Consider the following 23,553-nt stretch of genomic DNA (forward strand, 5'->3'; position numbering starts at 1 on the left):
AAAGTTTAGCAAGGGGGGTTGACTATTCATTAGGAGTCATGCAAGGGCTTTGTAATAAAAACTCGAGGCCACACTTGAGAACATAAGGGCAACATAGGCTGATCACTTCAGCTCACTGCGTCTCGGGTGCCTTACCTGCCCACCTGCACGAATGTGTTGTGCGTAACGTCAGGCTACACCAGAGATCTTGGCACCAGATGAGACAAGCATTGAATTGATGACAAATGAGGTTTGTTTTTGTGTAGTGCATTCACACAAATGCACACACAGACACCCCTGCAGGCACATATGCAGACATGCAAAAAGAGAGAGTTACATACTTCTTTGAATACAGGCTAACAGACACACATGCACCCAGGAACAGATATAGCACAGATATAGTAAGACAATTTCACAGGCTTGCAGGCTTACAGTATGCATATGGAAAAACATGCCAACACACAATTCTGCAATTTCCAGGGTGCTCTTTTCATTGTGTGACATCTGAGCGAGTCTTGTGTTTTTGGTTAACAACAATTTGCATACTGAGATTTTCTAAGCAAGTGGTGGCAAAGGTGTAAGCAAAGCTATAATTTTTAAAACAGAATGCAGAACTTATCTATTAAAAAGAATGTGATGAATGAACATGTCGCACATCAACTGTAGCTATGCCCATGAGCAAATGCACACAAAGGGGGAAGGAAATAACAAAATCATACAGTCTGTCTTTTCAATGGAAGCATTTTTATTTATTTTCTTTTGCTACTTTCTTGGTATTTAACATTGCCCTCGCAGATAGGTTGGTGTAGATTGTGTTGCTTAATACAGCAAGTGACATATATTGTGCTCCATCTATAGAGTGCGAGGCTTCTTTGCGATAAGATATAACATAGCATGCCTGCTGTAAAAGGAGTTATATTACGGATTAAAAAAACAGGTTAGGTGAACTTTTCTATGCTTGGTTGGATTCAGTTCTGCACACAGGGCAGCTGGGGAGGAGCTGTTCAATTTTATGCTCCGACGCAGAAGGAGGTGTCCCCACAAATAACTCCTCTTGAGGTGCAGTTAAAAAACATGGATTGACATAGAGTAAGGACTGGTTTGGTGATGAAGTTAGAGTTTAAAAATCAGGAAGGAAAGAAGGGCTGTGCTGCTTTAATATTTTGGGGGTCATTACAAGCCTGGTGGACGGTGTTAAAGCGGCGGTAAGACCGCCATCAGGCTGGCGGTCTTATTTTTGGAATTATGACCATGGCGGTTACCGCCATGGTCATCCTCCGCTTCTCCGTTCCGCCCGCCAGGGCGGAGACGACCGCTGGGCTGGAGAACTGGGTCTCCAGCCCGGGGGCCATGACAATACCGTCGCCGGTATTTTGACCCGCCTTACCGCCGTGGATTTCCAGCGGTAGGAACTGCCATGAAATCCATGGCGGTAAGCACTATCAGTGCCAGTGAATTCCTTCCCTGGCACTGATAGGGGTCTTCCACACCCCCCACCCCGACTCCCTCCCCTACACCCCCCACCACCCCTGCCACCCCCCAAAGGTGGCAGGACCCCCCTCCCCACCCCGACCCCGACCCCTGACATTACCTTACACACACACACCCGACACGCACGCAGGCACCACCAACACACATACACGCACACACACCGACACACATGCCAACATCCACACACACAGTCAGACACGTACACCCACATTCACACATTCACGCACACATCCACACAGACATACCTACAGACATACACGCACTCATTCGCAAAACACGCAACACCCCCGCAAGCATACACGCACTCACACCCCCCTACATACACAGACGCACACCCCCATGCACCCACACAACACCCCCCCACCCCCTCCCCTAACGGACGATCTACTTACCTGTTCCGTCGATCCGCCGGGAGGGGACGGGAGCCATGGGGGCAGCTCCTCCAACACCACACCGCCAACAGAACACCACCGCGCAGAATCACAGGATGTGATTAGCTGGGCAGTGTTCTGTTGGCGTGGCGGTGGAGGTGGAGCAACCTCCACTTCCCCGCCGCCCGCAAGTATGGCTGTTGGCGGCTCTCTGTCAGAAAAACAACGGAGTGCAGCCAACGGTCATAATACGCCGAGCGGCAAACCGCCACTACTGGCGGTCTTCCGCACGGCGGTCTTGTTAGAAGACCGCCGAGGTTGTAATGACCACCTTTGTGTGCAATCGTGACGGTTTTAAAGGGAGGCTATTGCAAGAAAATACTTTAATTTTATGACTTGTGCAAGCTAAGCACCCACAAGACCAATGTAGTGATTTCTGGTGTTATTAGTTATTAATTATTCCAGTGTATGTGGTTTGGCTCGATATTTTAAAATTTTAAAATACCTATTTATTGAATCTTGCTCTCATATTAAAACTGTTGTTGTTGAAACCGAGTTGAAAATAATCACTTAGAAAATTATGGGAGAACAGTTTAAGAATGTGTCTCTTTTTCCAAACTGAATGCCAAGCTGTCTATGAATGTTCAGATTACAAATTTTGATTTACTTTGGTCATTATTATTGTAAAAAGCATTTGCTAAAGTTATCTATTTTTATATAGGAAGTGCACGAATTAAAAATGTTGAATTCTATCACAGTGGCCAGGAGGGCCACAGGGATGAGTACGATCCCAGATATTCACTCGCCTTCCTCAACCTAAATGAGGTACGTCACAGTGTTTCTTTCATATCCATTGTTTTGAAAGCCGCCGTTTGATCTTTCCCCTATCCTATCTACGTAATGATCAAACTTTTGAATATTGTTTACTGAAGCTGGAATATTTCTGAGTGCATACACACAAAAGAGGATGCTCGCGTGGCCAGTGTGGGAGACGGTGTATCACTAGAACGCTGTCATTGACTTAGGATCTGAATTAGAGTTTGGCGGACAGGTTACATCATCACAAATGCAACGGATGTTCCATCTGCTCTATTACGTGTTCTATAGTTGAGATGGAAAGAGCCTGAGAGCATGCCGGCAATTAGATGGCTGAGCTGTGAGTTTCAGAGCAAGATCTTGTCATCCAGTTTTCAGTGGAAACAAGGGAAATCATTCAGGGCCCATCTCCCCTTCCTCTCAATTAACTTTCTCTTCACTGCCGGGTTCTCCCATACTTTACTTGTTCAAGTGCCATCATTAGATATGGTTTATGTTCCATATAAATATAAGGGAGATGGAGAGTCTAGGGGCTGCAGTATAGCGCTATGTGGTTTGAGACACTCAGGGCCTTATTACGGGTTTGCCGGAGGGTATTAATTCATCCCAAACGTGACAGATATCCCGTCCACCTTATTACAAGTTCCATTAAATCATATGGAACTTGTAAAATAGCGGACATGATATCCGTCACATTTTGGACGGAGTAATCCCCTCTACCAAGGTCGTAATCAGTCCCTCAGCGTAATGACTTAGCACAATCCCTATGTCTCCACATGGCACACTGGTAGACATGAGCAGACTTTGCTTTATTATACTGGACTCTATAATAGAGCAGCATTGACTAACGGTGGCATCATTGGCACCACTGGTCATTTCTGTGTCCAGAGGTAAATTATCTTTGAAACTTCCACCACCTATGAGTCTGGCATTGCCTCTGCAAAATGGAAATAAGAATGTGCACATATAAATAACCCCAAACAAATATACATGTTTTTAGTTTTCCATTGTTTTGAAGCCCCTCTTTTGCTGCAGCAAAATTACATTATCTTGTATTTTTCAGGTTCAGCCCAATGAGTCGTATGTCCAGGGTTGTGCTTTCCACAATGGATTTTCTCCAGCCATTGGAGTTTTTGGAACAAACGGGCTAAACATTGATGACAACATCATTCATTTCACTGTTGGAGAAGGTAATATGCAAGTACATTGTACATCTTAATTTTCGTCCATAATGTTAAAGAGATTGTATGGCCAGATAAACTAAATGATGAAAGTATTTTCTTATTTAACGATGATGTTATACTAAAATATGTGAAAGTATAAAATATGTAGTGGTGCATTCTATGATTGTAAAATTAGGGTTCACAGCTGACTGATCTCCCATTGTCACAAACATATGTTGACCTAAACCTTCAAGAACAATATTGTTTTCTTTTACCAATGTTGCTCAGTTTTCCTAAAGAGGCTTTGATGTGCATTGAAATGTGTTGTATCCTCCAGAACATTGTCTGTTTACATTTAAAAATCCACAACAGATAATATCACTGACCCAAATGATACTGATAATGATGAGGGCACAATTTCAGATACTGAACACCCAGATGGCAGATTTATTAGAGATTGAATTATATATTGATATTTTAAATTTCCAGAAGGGATTTTTCGATAGACTGTTGGCAACCGAACAGCTATTTTTAACTTCCAAAGATCAAATTATTCAATGAAACCATAAGGCTGTAGTCACATTCGATTCCTTTGTTGGTTTGTGACAAAACCTGAGGTCTTGAGTGACATTCCTGCAAATATCCAGAGATGCCAGACCAAAGCCCTGTTTGTTATATTACGGATGCTATGGTTCACAGAAATTTGGTAAAGGAAAGGTTTGGGAGACCTAACGATACCTAGAATACCATTGTGCACATTTCAGGGGAATCCAGAGATGTGTCTTCAAGTACCCTTTTGCAGTTCTCCACTGGGACTGGAGTGGTCATTGCCCAGGGGAAAGCTGCCATAAGTATTGATCCTCCAGTAGAGTGCATTGTGGGGAACATATTACCAGACCCTGAAAATGGGGCTGTGTGGAGCAAGCTTTAAAAATGAAATCATTGCAAACTAACATAAGGAAGGGTGAGAGGTTCCAGGCTTATTCTGCTCAGAGGCCTTATTCAGGACCAACATGGTTCCTACCTCAAAGGAGAAGGACCTTTAAAGAGAAGAGGAGAACAAGCTTTCTGCCACAGAAGGGCATCTGGTCCTGCTTGAGAAAAGTGACCATATTGTAGAAGATTGTTATTGGTCTACAGGTTGGTTTCTGACATTTAAAGATGGTTTCAGTCCTAGAAGGTCTATGTATACTGAATGGAACAGACCCAGTGAGAAACCCCTGACCTTGTAAGATGACTTTAAAGTAAGAATTTGTGCAGCGTAGTTTGGGTGGCTACTGCCCATAGACCACTTAAAGGCTTACAATGTTGTAAGTGCTGCCTGGCTGGAGGAATTGAAGCATTCTTGGTGCAGGACTACCAGGAGTTCCATCCCCTGTCTTTAAATAAATCTTAAGATTAGCTAACTGAGATATGTTAGTACTGAAAAGGAACCCTGTGCCCTGTCTAGTCTACAGTAAATGTCAGTATTCAAAAGGTGAGCCATTATCTACGGGGTACCCAGGAAACTCTCTTTGCTAGTGTCTTAAATGCAGGAAACAAAACTTGCTGATAGACATAGGTACGTGATTCCTCCAGTCTTGGCATTGAACTAGGACTGTGAATGACTAACAACTAGACTCTGATTGTACTTATTGTGCACAGTAACACCACAGGTAAGGTGACCAGGTTTATCTGCTCCCAGCTGAAGACAAATGCATCTTCTGTACACTTATCCAACATAATCTATTTATGGGGATACTTAAAACTGGTGATGATGTTGGATTAGGTTGTTGGCATTTCACATTATTGAAAGTAATGTGAGACAAGTAGATTGGCTTCTGCCAACCCTAAGTGAAAACAAAGAGGCTGAATAAGTGTGTTCTGGCCTTAATAAACTTCATACAGCTTGCTACATCTCAGAGAAGTAACACAGTGTTTTCCAATGATAAAGGCATTGGAAATCACAGAATGATTAGAAAATGATCCTAACACCAATAGACCTACTACTAAGTAAAGGACCTTTACTCCATTTCTGTCCTTACTTATTTTATGCCACCTCCCACTAAAAGGGCTCACTCCAGTATTCTTTTTTCAGCACATAACCACCACACCCAGATGATAACATTGACATTCACAGATGTCTATACTTACAATTTGCAATGGAGAGTAATATTAAAATAGTTTTCCTCTGTGAGATTTGTTTGTCTTTGCAATAAACATGAACATCTTTGACATCCTCCTGCCAAACAGGATTTGCATTAGTAGATAAAGACAGAAAATAGTTTTTGCTGCCAGATATTCAAACATAATATCAATTATTTTATCAGCAAAGAATCAATTCTATGCACTGCAGTGTTTGTAAAGCAGCTTTACACTGAATTTCAAGGAATTATGGGGGTCATTATGACCCCGACGGTCGGCAATAATGTGGCGTTAGTACAGCCAACAGGCTGCGACCGTCATGGAGGTAGCAACCATCGGGCTGGAGATAACCATCTCCAGCCTGGCGGCTGCCATTGTGCCGCCGGCGGGATTATGTCCCTGCCTACCGCCATGGTTTTCATGGCATTTGTAAAACCACAAAAACAATCAACAATCAGGCCCTATCAGTGACAGGGAACTCATTCCCTGTCACTGATAGGAGGCCCCCTCCCCAATACCTCTCCAAACGCCCTCCCCACCCCCCCTGCATCCACGCTCCCATTCACACACATGAACACACACTCATTCACACATACATACACGCATGCATTTATCCATTCACGCACACATCCGCACACACATCAAAACATACACGCAGACACGCATTCCAATTTTGATACATAAACGCACTCACACTTCCATCCATACATGCACTCACATTTCCATACATATACGCACTCACACACATTCATACAGGTATGTAACATAACACGAAACACACACTCGCAGTCACGCACACACTCACACATACATGCACACACCCCCCCACACACACACACAACAGCCCCCAACCCTCTCCCCTGTCGGAGACCTGACTTACCTGGATTTAAAGGGTCTTTCGGCAGGGGACGGGCGCTGCTACCGCCAGCCGTGCCGCCAGCAGAACACCGCCAGGCCGTATTATTTGTCATAATACGGCTGGCGGTGGTCTACTGGCGTTGCGGTGCTGGTGGTAGCAGCCCACCTTACCGCCATCCATCAGTATGGCCACAGCTGGATTTCCGCCCTTCTTGTGGCGGAAATCCAGCTGTGGTCATAATATGGCGGATGGATGGTAGCCACAGCAACGGTCTTTTGGCGGCCGTCACCGCAGAAGTAGACGGCCATCGCCGCGGCAGTAGGCGGCATTTACCGCCAATCTTAAAATGAGGGCTTATGTGTTCAAACATTGATATCCTGTTCTTATGTTTCCAGCAAGATTACTGATTTGTGGAGTGCTATTATTCTTATGGCATGGTAGTTTTCTGTAGACTGTACTTTTCCGATGGATAAATCTTTCCTCAGATGTCTTTCCTTATAAACATTCTGTGGGCATGAGATGGAATCGAGAAAATGTTTCCATTTCCAGCTGCAACTCTATCTATCCCATATGTAATGACATTGGAGTATTTATGGCAGATATCTGCAGGTTGGCACCAGTTCCTTTATTTCCATGCCTCATTGACGTGAGTTTGGAACTGTGATGATTCACTGTCAACATTACTCAGCTTTTGACATTGATCAGGTCAAACATCTAAACCTAAGATCTCAGGTTTCAAACCATGCCACAGATGCTACAGGAAGATCTCCTTGTTTGAACCATACACCATCTGCATGTTGTGTCTGGGCAGCACACATGGTGTCATGACCTGAGACTCCTTTTCACTTTTCAGTGAAGTAATTGAAGTCTATTAGAGGTCTGTTTTAATTCTCACCAAGTTCCACAGGGATACACCAAAATGTTTCTGTTACTGTCTAGTTAAGATACTGGACAGCAAAGGATCTCCTAAAATACCTTACCTAAGGTAACATCAAAACAGCCAAAGAACGGAAAGGTTCTCTTCTTCCTTGAGGCAGCTACCCATCAGTACTTCCAGAATTCATCAGTACCTTAATGCCATTCTCCGATGCCTGGCTCTTCCCTGTCGTTGGAGCTAATTCTGACGTTAAAAAAGATGAACCTGGACTTTCTGACCTGTCAGCCAATCTCATGCAGGTCAAGGTGTTCCAATAGCCCATGACAGATATTCTCAGAATGGACCAATTGCCCTCTGGTCCATGAGAGGTAGTCAACACTTGCTACTCTGATCATTAAATCATCTGACTCCCAGGGCCCATGCCTTGGTGTCGCTTCTGAGAAGTATGTGCTCAGCACCACTACCATGTGCTCAGCTCCACTACCATTGACTTTAGAGCTGATCACTCTGCCACCTCAGAAACCCTAGAATCAGTGATATTATCCTAGTGGCAAAACAAAAGGTTAGGGCTTGCCTGCATTTAGGACATTTTCAGACCTGAATCTGACGCATTAGTCATTCTCAACAAAGGTCACAATTGTTATCAGCCTGACTGAAAGCATCACAAATTCTGTTTTGTGATATGGTCTATGATATCTTAGATGTGTCCAATAAGCTCCTGAAGGGCTGCATATATCCAGCAGACACTGACTTCAATGTCATGATACATGGTCATGTTTAGTTGTGTCCCACCATACGTCATCACAATTTATAGACTTCCACAGACTGTAAAGATGTCCTGACATGCCTGATATAAATGTCTTATGATGGCAAATGGCTATTTAGAGAGAAAGCAAACTCCTCCACGGAACTCTTCAAAGAGTAGAGCCATGGCATGCTTGATTGGCCTAGCCTACCCAACAAACCAATTCCACCAACAGTAAATGAAGTTTTGGGGCTACTCCTAGGCAATGCAGTCTTAGCAGTATCAGATTTTGCAACTGGCTTAGTCACCCGAACAGATGTACTGTTCCTTTGAAGAAGGCGTGGATCTGGGGGACACCAGGAAAGGCAGTTCCACTCCATGCTAATTTTTCTGTCATCCCTGATTCATGAGTTCTGACTCCCTTCCCCTTCATGCACTGTCTACCATTTTCCACCAACCGAGAAGGGATTACAAGCTATTGAACTGAGCTAGGCCCTACACTTCCCATCCTTCCCACCAGGCAGCCCTCCTTCAACCAGGAACCTCTGCCTACAAACCTTGGTTTTGCAGGCAGACGTTCTTGTCCTTCCATTTCCTCAAGGAGTTTCCTCTATGTAGAAAAAAAGGGTACAGGATTCTACTCTCATTACTTCTTGGTTCCCTTTGCCATTAGAATCTGTTAATTTGGCAGGATAAGTTCAGTATGTTTTCCATGAGCCTAGTTTTGCTGGCCCTCAAAGCAGGTAATTGACTCTGATCCCTGAATATCCAGGATGTCTATCTTCATCTTGCAATCCTCCCTACACACAGTCATCACCCAGCATTCACTGGGAGTCAAAGAACTATCAATTCATGGTCCAGCCATTTGCCCAGATTTCTCCTCCATGTGTCTTTACAAAAGTTCTAGCGGTTGTGGCATCTTCACTATGCTGGTCAGCAGTCCATGTATTTCCATGCTTGAAGGACAGTCTGGTAAAGGTGGGTTGTCCAGATATCAACAAGGATCATCTTCAGCACATTATACCCCTTCTTTATGACTTGGACTTTACAATCACACCCAAAACCTCATCTCACACCTCAAAGAGGCTGACTTTCAGAGGGATGCATTTGTACACAACCCACATAAATCCTTCTCCTGAGAGGATTGTGGATATTCAGGAGATGATTCAAATGTTTATGACCTGTTTCTGCAAGTCCTGTGCCTGTAGACTCTGATTGCCTTGTGCTCCCTGTTAGTGCCTCATCAACTATGGCTGCTGAGAGAGCACCTTTGGCGCCTGAGAAACCAGTGGCTCCAAAATCAGTGAGCCTATCTGCTCGAATGCAGATCCTGGAGTCATTCCATCCAGATCTGCACTGGTGGATATGTTCCTCCAACTTTTTGTTAGCACTTCCCTATGAGCATCTGCAGGTGCATGCTGCCTTGGTCTTGGACACCATCTAGCTGGGCAGCTGCACCCATCTGGGCAACAGTGGGTATGAGGCCTTTGGTCTGCATCAGAGCAGCATCTACACATAAACATGCTAGAGCTGCATGCAAACGACCAAGAAAGACTTCTCCCTTTCCAATTCAGATAGTGTCTTTCAAGTTCTGTCCAACAACACTAGCACCATCCCTTATATTTACAACCAAGCTGATTTTCTGTTATGGATCATGTGTTGGAATTATCATCTTTCCTTAGAGGATCATGAAAGGGAACTTCATCTCAAAGTGATGGATATTACCTTCTCCTGGATAGAATGTGTTTGCCTAGATCCTAAATGTAGAGGGCCATACTTTGTGCTTTTATTGCCCTATTCATTGTGTGTCCTAATCACTGTGTTTGGAATGGACAATTATTTTTGCAGATTCCTCAACTTACAAATACCCTCCAGGTGCCAGACTGGATCCAAAAAGGTTCCAGTCCTCCTGGGAGAAGAGGTTGTCAGATTCTAAGTTGTCATCCTATATGCAGCCACAACAAAGCAGGAGTATAGTTTGTGATAAACATGAAAAGGACTTGCATTGTATGTGCCTTTTTATCTAAGTGCTTAGTTTTGATAAAGTAGAAAATAAAACAGAGTGGGGCTGGGGCTACCAACAGTGACTTTCCTAATAAAATATGTCTGAAATAATAGAGTCAATCAAATTTTAAGAAAAGTTGTCTGATTCTTTTTTGTCGATTTCTTTGACAGGTATTCGACTTTGGGGACAGCGGAATAAGGCTCGGAGGAACTTAGTTACTCTTGCAATTTGTCCCTCAACTTACCAAGTCCAGAAAGAGATAAACAGCAATTTGTTATGGCATGCTGGGATTGAGGTAACTTAATTTGTGACTTCCTCTATATCTTCAGACTTAATGAGTTTTCTCGCCAAATTCCATACTTAATGGAAAAAATACAGATTCTTTACTGCAAAGTAGTAGAATGTTGTGACATAAAGTGTGTTGGTCTAATCTATATAACCTTTTTGGTCAAGGAAAGTTGTACATGAATATCCATGTTTGGCTAGTTTAAAGGTTCTGGAATGCATCAATCATTGAATGTCATCACTGCTGATATGTCTCAAAGCTTGCATTCCTGAAAAATGAAGTTTAATAAACGTCTCAAATGAAGTTTGTATTTCTCCAAATCCCACAGGTTATATAGTACTCAGTATTGTTACGGTAAGCAGCTTTGGTTCCAATGGCAGTGGCATGGTCATCTGGCCCTGTATCTGCTGACTGGAAGGCAGTGTGTGTTGTGCACTTTGGCTGCGAAGGATAGGGCCATAGTTACTGGGAGGAGTTGACTCTTCTTCAAGCTATCAAAGGGAACAAGATGGAGCTTTACTGCATCCAGACTGCGAAAATAGGTCTGTAAGAATACTTGAGTCACAAAAAGAAGAAAAAAGCTGAATTTGCTAAAAACGCTGGACAAATCTAAAAAAATCAATACAATTAAATAAAAAGAGAAACAGTTTTCAGTTGCTGTGATTAGTGAAGGTTGCAGTTTAAATTAAAACAGCTACATATATAGAAACTAAAGGATACTCTAAAGGATACTACAAGAAAAGGGTAGTAAAACACATCATAGATGTAAAGACATCTGAACAACTACGACACAGGCAGATTAAAGCACATTCATTTAAGTCTATAATCGCTAGTCATCTAAAATTTAAATGCTTATTAACTTGTAGGAAAGAGAGGAGAAAGTAATATCTGCACCTTTTTGCTCAAAAAGAATTGGGGAGGAGTTGAATCAAACCTTTAAAATCAATCTGCAGGTCACGAAACATGATGGAAATGGATTCTTATACTGGGCCACCAAAATGTGTAGTGCAAAAAATATTTTTTTTATATCACAATTTTTATAATGGTCCCACAGGACTATACTTGATTTCTGTTTAGTGGCAGTAGCCTGGCAAGATCACTGCCATTGCCACTGCCTCACACTCCCCTGCTCTGTCGTTTCCATCACAGTCCTGTTACTAAAATATAGTTAACAGACTGTAGCTCTAAGTACGAGCTGCATGATACTGGGGCGATTTTATTGTTTCTGCCCAAGTACGGTGCAATTGTTATGTTATGTTACAGTGCCGATGAAGCACATAGCTGCTCCAACAATGGGGCTTCCCAGCGCTGGCCCCATGGATAATTGTACTGTATCTACCAGTTGACAGAGGGGAGAAAAGAAGAGGCAATACTAGCTGGAGAAAAGCCATGTTTTCAGAGTTTTTCTGAAATGCAGGTGGCTCTTAGTGTTCCTGTTGGAAAGGGGTAGTGAGTCCCACAGAACAGGGGCCTAGTCTTGCCCTCCTAACTCGAGGGACAGTGTCCAAATTGAGATTTTCTGAACGTAAGGAGCGGGAAGGTTGGTAAGGAAGTATAAGATGAGACAAAATAGTGGCCCCCTGGGAGTGCATCAGCTACACACAAGGTCTAAAAGTGGATGCACTTTTCCACTGGCAGCCAATGCAGTTTATGGAGAAGATCTGAGACAGCAAAATTTCAGGAGAGAGAATAGCAGCCTAGCTACAGCATTTTGGGCCAACTGGAGCCTTTTACTACCTGACGTGTTGGTTGTCACATACAGGATATTACAGTAATCTAACTGGGACAGAATTACCTGTGAATGATAGTTTGTTAGGTGCTAGGGTCCAAAAAACTGAGGATAGGTTTGAGGCTTCTCAAGAGTCCAAAACAGGTGCCCACAACTGACTTGGCTTGGCCCTTAAATACCAGGGTGCTATCCATGAAGTCACCTACATTTTTGATGGAGGATTTAGGGTCCTGAAGAGGAGGGCCACCGGTGGTCATCACAAGAGTAGGTATATTCTTTCAGTAGAAGTAGTTCCATTTCAATTGGATTAAAGCAGATATTTGGCATTCAGCCACTCCGATACAGCTTGCAGTCCTCTTTGGAAGTTAGCCCAGTCGAGCGTGGAATTATCTGTAAAGAAGAGGACAAGCTGAGTATCGTCAGCATAAGATATCAATGCTATCTCCGTAGATTTGATAACCTGTGACAACGGCTGGATATAAGCATTGAATAAGATAGGGCTCAGTAGGAGCCCTGGGGGACTCTGTGTGATACATGTGGGGTTGGGAACTATAGGAGGAGAAATGACCTGGAAGGAACATTCAGATAAAAAAGACTCAAACCAGGACAGTGCCTCCCCACCTATGCAATGCCTTGTAAGCGTGAAGTCAAATTTAATGAGACACCATATCAAATGTGGCGCTCAAATCAAGCAGAATCAGGACTGAAGATCAGCCTTCGTCCAGGGCACTGCAGAGTTGCTCGGTGACCGTGATGAGCGTGAATTCCGTACTATGCCGTAGTCTTAAGCAGTTTTGGGAGATATCCATGATGTGGTTATCATCTAGGAACTTGATCAGAATGCAATTAACATGTCTCTCTGTTGCCTTTGCAAGAAAAGGCAAAAGGGAGATAGGACGGAAATGTTCAGATTTGAAGGCATCCAAAGAAGATTTCTTCAGGAGGTGGATAACTTTAGCATTTTTCACTTCTAAGCAAGATAGGACGAGGGGGTCACTATGCTTAAGAAACAGACCTGATTTGAGAGATCAACAGGTGAAACAGATTTAGCTTGAGTACAGAGGGTAAGCAGCTCAGGCAGACACAGAAGAGGAAATGAGTTGAGTGTGGGCATAGGCCTGCTGGCATCAGGCCGTGCTGAATCATCTAGCCTTGCAACGGAAGCATCAGAAAAGAAGTGCAAGTAGATATCCTTTTTCTTGCCATTTAAATATTCTGATAACTTCTCGCAGTGTGTGCTAAAGGTGACTATAGGATCGACTGAAAACACTGGTTAAATAAGGCTATTAATTAAGTTTAACTTTTCTTTGGTACAGCAGTACTGCTCCTAATTTCATTTGCAAAATATTCAGCCCATTCTTTCGAAATCAGTTTATGGTAGGTGTTGGACTTTTTATTGCTTATGCAGGGTCATCCCCAATCTTTTTGCCTCCTGCCTCCTATTTTTTCTGACCTGTTGCTGTTGGCTTTGAAACTCTGAGCACTTTAACCAGTGCTACAGTGCATATGCTCTCTGTGTAAAATTGTATGTTAATTGGTTTATCCTTGATTGGCATATTTGATTTACTAGTAAGTCCCTAGTAAAGTGCACTGGAGGTGCCAGGGCCTGTATATCAAATGCTACTAGTGGGCCTGCAGCACTGGTTGTGACACCCACATGAGTAGCTCTGTAATCGTGTCTCAGACCTGCCACTGCAGTGTCTGTGTGTGCGGTTTTAACTGTAAATTCGACTTGACAAGTGTACCCACTTGCCAGGCCTATACCTTCCCTTTTCTTACATGTCATACACCCCTAAGGTAGGTCCTAGGTAGCCCCAAGGGCAGGGTGCAGTGTATGTTTAAGATAGGACATTTGGGGGGTCATTTTGACCTCAGCTGTATTTTTTCAAGACCGCCGAGGGACCGCTGTGCAGAAGACCGCCAGTGGTGGCGGTTTTCCGCTCGGCGTATTATGACTGTTGGCAGCACTCCGTCCTTTTTCGGACGGAGAGCCGCCAACAGCCATACTGGCGGTCAGCGCGGAAGTGGAGGTTGCTCCACCTCCACGTCAACAGAACACCCCCCACCGAATCACGTCCTGTGATTCGGCGTGGCAGTGTTCTGTTGGTGGTGTGGTGTCGGCAGAGCAGCCCCCATGGCTCCCGTCCCCTCCCGGAGGATTGTCGGACCAGGTAAGTCGATCGTCCGTGAGGGGAGGGGTGGTGGGGGGTGTTGTGTGTTGTGTGCGTGCATGGGGGTGTGCATGTGTGTATGTAGAGGGGGTGTGAGAGTGCGTGTATGCTTGCGGGGGTGTTGTGTGTTTGGGAATGAGTGCGTGTATGTCTGTAGGTATGTCTGTATGGATATGTGCGTGTATGTTTGAATGTGGGTGTGCGTGTCTGACTGTGTGTGTGGCTGTTGGCATGTATGTTGGTGTGTGTGCGTGTATGTGTGTTGGTGGTTCCTGCGTGCGTGTCAGGTGTGTATGAGTGATGTGATGTTGGGGGTCGGGGTGGGGAAGGGGGTCCTGCCATCTTTGGGGGCTGGCAGGGGTGGTGGGGGGTGTAGGGGAAGGACTTGTGGTGTGGGTGAGGGGTGGGGTAGACCCCTATCAGTGCCAGGGAAGGATAGTGCTTACCGCCATGGATTTCATGGCGGTTCAAAACCGCATGAAATCCATGGCGGTCAGCCGGGTCCAAATACCGCCGGCGGTATAGTGACGACCGCCGGGCTGGAGACCCAGGTCTCCAGCTCAGCGGTCGTCTCCGCCCTGGCGGGCGGAACGGGGAAGTGGCGGATGACCATGGCAGTAACCGCCATGGTCATAATTGCAAAAATTTTACCGCCAGCCTGTTGGCGGTCTTACCGCCGCTTCTCCGCCGTCCTCCAGGGTCGTAATGACCCCCATATATACATACTCTACCAAAGGGGTGTCTGACCCCCCACCCTGTGCTTTTAAAGCAAAAGGGAATATTACTGAGCTGGCATGTGCTGAATCTCACTTTCACAAAGTTTTCCAAAGTTGAGGAGCATATCAAGCACTAAATAATCTAGAATTTGGGTTATTACAGAGGTTTCAGGTTTGCCCAGGCCCTGCACCCAGACTCAACCCAAGACATTTTTGCACAGAGTGTATGTGATGTAAAGGTAAGCCAAATTATGATTGGAGAAGTAACACTGACCAGCAATAGGTTCCCTGGTATCCTCTACTTTGACTCTTAAGCCCAGACCACAAATTACAACTTTCATGATATAGTGAGTGAAAAATACCCCAATTATTCTTAGGAACAATGAAACGGGTCTATTCACAAAGGTAACCAACAGTTGTGAGCGATTTACAGGTGTAGGTTTACTCTTACACTTTTGAGTAACTCTACTAATTTTGGTCATTGGCAACATCTGAGTGCAAAGTTACTCAATAGTGTAAACCTTCAGATTTCCACCTCCTCAATAACGGAGTGGGGCCAAAATTACAACTCTCATTTTCTATTGCCATAAATAAACAGTTGTAAATCCAGCACCACACACGGCTAACCACTGATATTGCAGCACTCTCCAATAGAAATTAATATAGGGAGGGACTTAAAATAAAGCCCACTAGAAATGATGTCAAACTAAATTAAATCATTTAACATAGTTAAAAATATAAATAAATATAAGTTAATGTTAAAACATTCTGAGAACCAAACATTGATTATATAATTATAAAATATTTTAACAACCTTTTTCATTTAAAAATGAATGCATAATTAAATTGTAATGAAATATCAATAAATTACTTGTTATTAATTCTATATATCATTTTAATAATTACTAATGCACAATAATGTTTGTTTTTACTTCAGTTGGGAATTTCAGAAAAATGTGTTTACTTTAATTAATATATTGACATTACTTAAATGTCCAATTCAAAATTAAGTCAATAGTGCTATACTATTTAGACTTTGTTGGACATTTGAAATAAGTATATGTCATTCATTTACAATAATAATTAACATAAAATATTTTTACTATTTATTTTTTTAGTTTAACCGTTTTTTAGTTTTCTATATACTTTAACATAGGGAGATATGGATTGGCTGCATAGTATTTTAATTAGCTAGAAAATATTTTTGTACCTTTTGCTTTTCTTTTTGTAAATAATCTTTTCCTTTTCAGCTTCATCTGTTAAATATATTCACAGTGTTAAATCGACTTGTACCATGAGCCATTTTTTCTTTGCCTGAGGCGCAGTGTTTACAGGGACAAGGTGGTTTTAAAATCCCCTACTGTCCTGTTCCTTGCCTCCAGCAATTCTCAGGCAACAATAAAAATGTCAAGATAACTACAGTGATTAATGTTCTTCCTGGAGAAAGATCGAGTTTTGTTTAGTGGAATTTTTGGCTCATCTTAAAGTAGCACAGAGGGTTAATATGCCTGCTGCAAAGGACGTGTACGATGCAGATCACAAAGTACATTTAATGTAAATAGGTCAGTGGGTTACTGTTTTGTCAGGGAGATCCTTTTGTTATTTGCAGTGAACTATTAACTGTCATCAACAAGCTGCATGCAAACTGCAAGGTATTGATCAGAGCGTTATGATTTTCCCCCATTCTTTCATTCACCTAATGTTACAAAAAGGGTTCATTTGGGTAAAAAATCAGTTCTTATTATTAAAGAGATCCCTCAACCATAGTATTGCATTTTAAATTCGGGGTTTGTGAGTTTTCAGACCAAGCAATCTTAACTATACTGCCTACCAATATGGATGACATGTGATTCCTCCACATTGTAGTACTCTGTCTTAGGTAACATTTCCTATACGCTGATTTACACACGTATGATTGATTGTCTGCATGTTATGTGTTTTTGTGATGTGAAGTGCTCTGACACCCTACACTGGTATGAGCGACGCTATGAAACTAACTAAATGCATCTGAGAGAGAGTGGTTATTGAGCGTTAAGGGGCACTGTTTAAGGGTGCTAATGAGGGAATCTGTGGCGAAAGTGTTCATGTGGGGGTGCCAACAAACATTGTCGCACCCAACACCACCTGTGTCCCTTTTCATAGTAACATTATTTTTATGTTTATATGTACTTTCAGATAAATAACGGCAGGCAGATCGTCCTACAGGACAATATTGTTGCAGGATTTGAAAGAGTTGCATATCGTATTAATGGTGAACCATGCTCAGGTAAGTTGGTCACAATTTTGCTCCATTGACTTACATTGGCAACATGATTTGAAATAATGTCTGCAATCCAGTTAAGGTGGAGATAGACCTTAAGTGCAAATGATTTGAAATTCAACCTAGTGTTTATGTATCAACACAAGCTGTCTTCCAGAATGCCCCGGGAGTATTTGTACCCAGGAAAAATATGCCTCATGGAACTTTTCAGATTGTGCGTGACTGGTATTAGTCAAATCAAAAATAAGTAAGCATGCCCAGGCTTAAATCAAGCCCAGAACATAAGCAATCAACTATCTAGTGTATCTAACAGAACTATTTAAGACAGATTATTTTTAGTGAGCGATCACAATATTATTTTTAATTATTATTTGTTATATTCACTGTAGTCTTAAAGAAATTCATCATAGTAAACCTAGCATTTCTTCTGTTCTCCCAAACAGTCTACCTTCACATGTATTTTAGATCCAGGTTTGCTGAGGCATTGGGCCTATCGTCAGACTTCAAATCTCATTAATGTTCGGTGTAATCAATGTCCTTACCCCATTCTATTTTATCAGGGGTAAAGCTCTGCAGCTTGTCTGTGGCATTCGAAATGCCCGAAGTCACAAACCTGAAACAGGCTCGCTTACACCTGGGATACTATTAAATAAAAAAAATGTTCACAAACTATAATGCATAGGTACGATTAAGTTTATAAATTAGACTGAAGCATGGGTACTTCCTTGTTTCAAGCAATCATGTAAGCAGTGTATATTAGATGTACACTTGTAATTCATCAGGAGAGAGTGTCAAAGCCTCATTCAAGAAACAAGGCAACTCGTTTGGTATGGATGAGAGAGTACCATCTTCCTGGGACTGAAATATGCTGAACAACTTTGACCTTATGCTGGCGCCCGGACTGCCACAGTTGAAAATCATGTCTTCAGTTGAGCAGAAACACAAATGAGCTGAATCCAGTCACCTGCTGATCTTTTTCGTTCTATTGAGAGTAAGAGTGCTGGAAACCGAAAACCATCAGCTTAGCCTTCACCAGGACCCACATATATACAGTTCTGCTGGCCTGAAAAGGCAGCCTTTCTGGGCAATACACTTCACACTCACTTCTCTCACATGGTCTCCGGATTCAGTGACTTTTATAATAGTATCTCTCAAGTATTTGATTGTGGGCCCATGGTCTCCCAGTCTACATCGACATACATTAAATCACTTTTGGATTCTACCCTTATTTCAAATGATTACAAGAGTCCATGTCAGAGATAAGGAGCTTACAAGAAGAAACTAGGTCAACTCTGAACTAGATTGACTTGACGAGGGCAGCCCAGTACAACTTCATTGGAGTCCCGGGTCTAGACTGTCTGCTAGCTCACCAAGGACCACAACTTAGTGAGAGGTGAAGGGTATGTCCAGCCTCGTCATGGTCAGGGGTATCTGTCAGTCTGGGTTGTGGATCATTAGTGGGGGAACTTTCTGTAGCTCAATGTTGCTTTTAATCAGGTATGGTTAACGCAGTGGGAGATTTCATCAGGCGTAAATTTACAAACTGTGTATTCATATCACATAGCATGAGGATAACGTCAGTTTGCATTTTCAGATAGTGAATATGTGATGCCACTTTTCTGACACATTGCACGCTAATTCTTATGAAGCTTTGGGACATGAGACAGTTACTGCTGGTATAATACAGTTAAGGATAGGAAAAGCAAAAATACCAGCGTTTTGAAATGTTAAAAAGTATAATGACTTTAACTCAAAAACCTTTCCGTTACTGCATTTACAGGTGAGCCGTTGAATTATATGCTTCTGATGGATACAACTACCTGTGGATTCCTCACCTAATGAATACTCCCATGGCGCCAGCATTCGACGGAAATCTTCTTACTAGTCTCTGCACGTCGACGAGGACGTCACTCTAGCCCACGCGACGCCGTCTGACGTCATACAGGCAATAAGAGGTCCTCGACGACGTGCGGACGTCAGTTCCCTTTTTTCCGTGCATTCGAAACGGTTATCTTCGAGGGAGCAACTGTTACTTTTTTGGTTACAGTGTATTTTTGCTGCGTAGTCTTTCGCTGTGGTAATAATGTTGCAGAGAAAGTCTGGATTTAAGCCTTGTCGTGAGTGTGGAGGCAAGATGTCGGTGACGGATCCTCATTCCGATTGCCTTTGGTGTTTGAGCTCCGACCACGACGTCTCGACTTGTGATTCATGCCAGCACATGAATCCAAAGGCCCTCAAGGAACGTGAGGCGAAGCTGTTTATGGCTAAATCGAAGGAGAAGCATCACAAGAAGTCTTCTTCTCCAAGACATCGGCGTCATCGAGACTCCCGGCGCCGTAGAGAATCTCGGCGTCATTCAAAGGAGACTCGTTCCAGGTCTTCGGATCGGCGCCGAAGGACATGGGAGATCAGTCCCACGGTTACGCCGCATCCTTCGACGCCGTTGCCCTCTCCGGCGTCTCCAACTTCACCTGGACAGGCGTCGGTGATTGAGGTATTGGAGCCTCAGGTGTTTTCTCCGGCGCAGACGCCGAGGCCGGCGTCGGGGTCGCCTCCGAGACAGGCACCTCAGTATCCGGCTTTTCCCACCCCTGGAGCCGATAGTTCCGCATTCTTGAATGCGATGTATGCCATCTTCCAACAGATGGCTCCAGGGGGTGCTCCGGCTGGGCCTTTGGCCTTTTCTTTGGGTGATCCTGCGCCTCTTCGGCCGGCACCCTTTATGCCCTTTCTCCCTTTTGGGAACGTGGGCTCGGCGCCAGTGTCGGCGCCGGTGGCCGCTCCGGTGGCGTCAGAAGGATTGGCCCCGGGGATTTCCATCCCGTCGACGTCGAAGTCGGGATTTCGGCCTGTGACTCCGGTGGGTCCATCTGCTTCAGCTGCTCTTTTGTCGGCGCCGAAGTTACCTGTGGCGCCGGACGCGGCGTCGGTGGCTTCTGAAGATCGGCGCCGATCTTCGACTTCGGCGGAGGCATTGTCGACTCCGCGTATTGAACAGCGACTTCATTCCAGGAGACGTGCTCTCCGTGTATTAGAAGAGCAGGAGTACCAACGAGCCCTGGAGGAAGGAGAGCTAGAGGACTCGGGTGATGGGCTGCGTGGACTGGAGTCGGCCAGTGGGCTGGACACTTCCCCTGAGTGGGATCTTTCGTCCCCGGGGGAATATACTGAGGAGGCTGCTTCCTTTCATGCAGTGGTACGGAAGGCAGCTAGTTTTTTGGACCTGCCTTTGCCGGTGGTGGAGGCTAAACAAAACCTTTTAACAGAGGTGCTACATCCGGCCTCAGCTGCGGCGGAGCCTCTGTTGCCATTTAATGACGCTCTGCTGGATCCGGTGTTAGAGGTGTGGAAGAGGCCGGCATCTTCCCCAGCAGTTCACAGAGCTGTGGCCAGGAGGTATCGGGCGGCTCCGACTGACCCTGGGTTTCTATCTAGGCACCCTACGCCGGAGAGCTTGGTGGTGCAGGCCTCCTGTTCATCCAAGTCAGCGCCTGGTTCTTTCCCGACGGTGCCTGGGGACAGAGATTCAAAGAAGCTAGAGGCGCAGTCGAAGAAGATTTTTTCATCCTGCAGTCTGGCGTTAAAAGCCACCAATGCAACCTGTATCCTGGGGAGGTATATTCATGCTCTGATGGATGACATTTCCTCATCGTTTACAGAGCTTCCCCAGGGTCTTTTGGATCTTGTCTCAAATGCCCAGGCTGCTGCGACCCAGATTATCCAGACGGGACTGGATACCACCGACTCGGTAGCCAGAGCAATGGGCACAACTGTGGTGGCAAGGAGACAGGCCTGGCTCCGTAACTCGGGCTTTTCTGCAGATGTACAGTCCACATTGTTGGATCTCCCGTTTGATGGGGACAAACTGTTTGGAGCCAAGGCTGATTCGGCTTTGGAACGTTTTAAGGAAAGCAGGGCCACGGCTAAGTCGTTAGGGCTCCAAGCTCCTTCTTTCACGGCCTCTTCCAGATTTTTCAGGAGGTTTCGTGGATTTGGGCGTGGCTCTTCCTCCTCTTCCTTTCGGGGAAGATATCAGCAACCTGCCTCTTCCCATCCCTATAGATCTTTCAGGGGGAGAGGTAGGGTCCGCACCAGAGGAGCCTCTCAGCAGCACTCTGCCTCTTCCTCATCCTCTGGCGGGGTGCAGCAGGGGAAGCAGCCTTAGGCTTCCACCATTTCCCACTCACTCCTCTCCTGTAGGGGGAAGATTACAGCATTTTCTCACCAAATGGAAGACTGTTACAACGGACACTTGGGTTCTCAGTATTGTGGGAAAAGGCTACACCCTTCCCTTTCGGGAGTTCCCGCCTCTCATCCCGCCCCGCCCTTCTTATTGTTCAGAAGAACACCTCCTGTTGCTAGAACAGGAGGTACAAGCCCTCCTTTCCAAGGGCGCGGTGGAGTTGGTCCCAGAGCAGGAAAGGGGTCGAGGATGTTACTCAAGGTATTTCCTGATTCCCAAGAAGGATGGTCGTTTGAGACCAATTCTGGACCTGAGGATCTTGAATTGGTTCCTCAAGCAGGAAAAATTCAAGATGCTGACCCTAGCACAGGTGCTTTTGGCGTTGAACAAGGAAGACTGGATGGTGTCTGTCGACTTGCAGGATGCTTACTTTCATATCCCGATACTCAAGTCACACAGGAAGTATCTCCGGTTTGTGGTGGGATCGCAACACTATCAGTTTGCGGTCCTTCCGTTTGGTCTTACTTCAGCACCTCGAGTCTTCACGAAGGTGATGTCGGTGGTTACGGCAGAACTCAGAAGGAAGGGGATAGCAGTATTCCCTTACTTGGACGACTGGTTGATCAAAGCCAAGTCCCCGGAGCTTGTGTCGCATCATCTGCAGTCAACAACCCAGTTGTTGTTCGACCTGGGTTTTTCGGTGAACGAGCCCAAATCTCACCTAGAGCCCTCTCAGCGCCTCCTGTTCATAGGGGCAGTACTGGATACAACATTGGGTCGGGCCTTTCCTCCGCCTCAGCGGATTCAAGATATTCAGGATTTGGTTCCAATGTTTCAAAATGGAGCGGTAGTTCCAGTTCTCAAGGTCCTTCGTCTGCTCGGTCTTTTTGCCTCCTGCATTCTGTTGGTCACGCATGCTCGCTGGCACATGAGGGCTCTTCAGTGGTGCCTCCGAAGGCAGTGGTCTCAACACAAAGGGGATCTAGAGGGTACTGTCAAGATCTCCAGAGATGCTGCTGTGGATTTGAGGTGGTGGATTGCAAGCAACAATCTTTCACAAGGAAAGCCGTTCCAGCAGTCGCCACCAGTGGCCACAGTCATAACGGATGCTTCCACTCTAGGGTGGGGAGCTCATCTGGGGGATCTGGAGATCAAAGGTCTTTGGTCTCCAGAGGAACAGATGTTTCACATCAATCTGTTAGAGTTACGGGCTGTACGTCTGGCTCTCAAGGCCTTCCTCCCTTCCCTTCGTGGTCAGTCAGTACAGGTCCTAACGGACAATACTACCACGATGTGGTACATAAACAAGCAGGGAGGAGTGGGGTCGTACCTTCTCTGCAGAGAAGCTCTTCGACTATGGTCCTGGGCAAAGGACCATCAGATTTGCTTGATAGCAAACCATCTGGCCGGAGTCTTGAACGTGCGTGCGGACAGTCTCAGTCGCCATTTCTCGGCAGACCACGAGTGGCGTCTCCATCCAGATCAAGTCCGTTTAATCTTCCAGAGGTGGGGGTTTCCTCGGGTAGATCTGTTTGCCACTCGAGAGAACGCGCATTGTCCGTTGTTCTGCAGCCTCCAGTATCCGATGCAGGGAGCGTTGGGGGACGCGTTTCAAATAACCTGGTGCGGCCAGTTGCTTTACGCGTTTCCTCCCATACCCTTGATTCATCGAGTATTGAGGAAGATTCGCCAGGACCGGGCTCTAGTCATCCTAATAGCTCCGGATTGGCCAAGGAGGGTATGGTACTCCGACCTTCTCCAACTCTCAATGTGCCCTC

The 23,553-nt window shown here is 44.8% G+C and overlaps 1 protein-coding gene across 2 annotated transcripts in view; it reads left to right on the top strand.

Moving 5' to 3' along the window:
• The window catches only part of LOC138282757 (fibrocystin-L-like), a 735,329-nt gene that overhangs the window by 560,610 nt on the left and 151,166 nt on the right, over positions 1–23,553 (top strand). For both annotated transcript variants that reach the window (XM_069220628.1, XM_069220629.1), the window contains exons 63-66: positions 2,563–2,666; positions 3,721–3,847; positions 10,601–10,725; positions 17,508–17,598. In XM_069220628.1, coding sequence (XP_069076729.1) covers positions 2,563–2,666; positions 3,721–3,847; positions 10,601–10,725; positions 17,508–17,598 — 447 coding nt within the window. The remainder of the gene's footprint in view (positions 1–2,562; positions 2,667–3,720; positions 3,848–10,600; positions 10,726–17,507; positions 17,599–23,553) is intronic.

Source organism: Pleurodeles waltl, chromosome 2_2, assembly GCF_031143425.1.
Source record: "Pleurodeles waltl isolate 20211129_DDA chromosome 2_2, aPleWal1.hap1.20221129, whole genome shotgun sequence".
In the NCBI taxonomy this organism is placed as follows: domain Eukaryota; kingdom Metazoa; phylum Chordata; class Amphibia; order Caudata; family Salamandridae; genus Pleurodeles; species Pleurodeles waltl.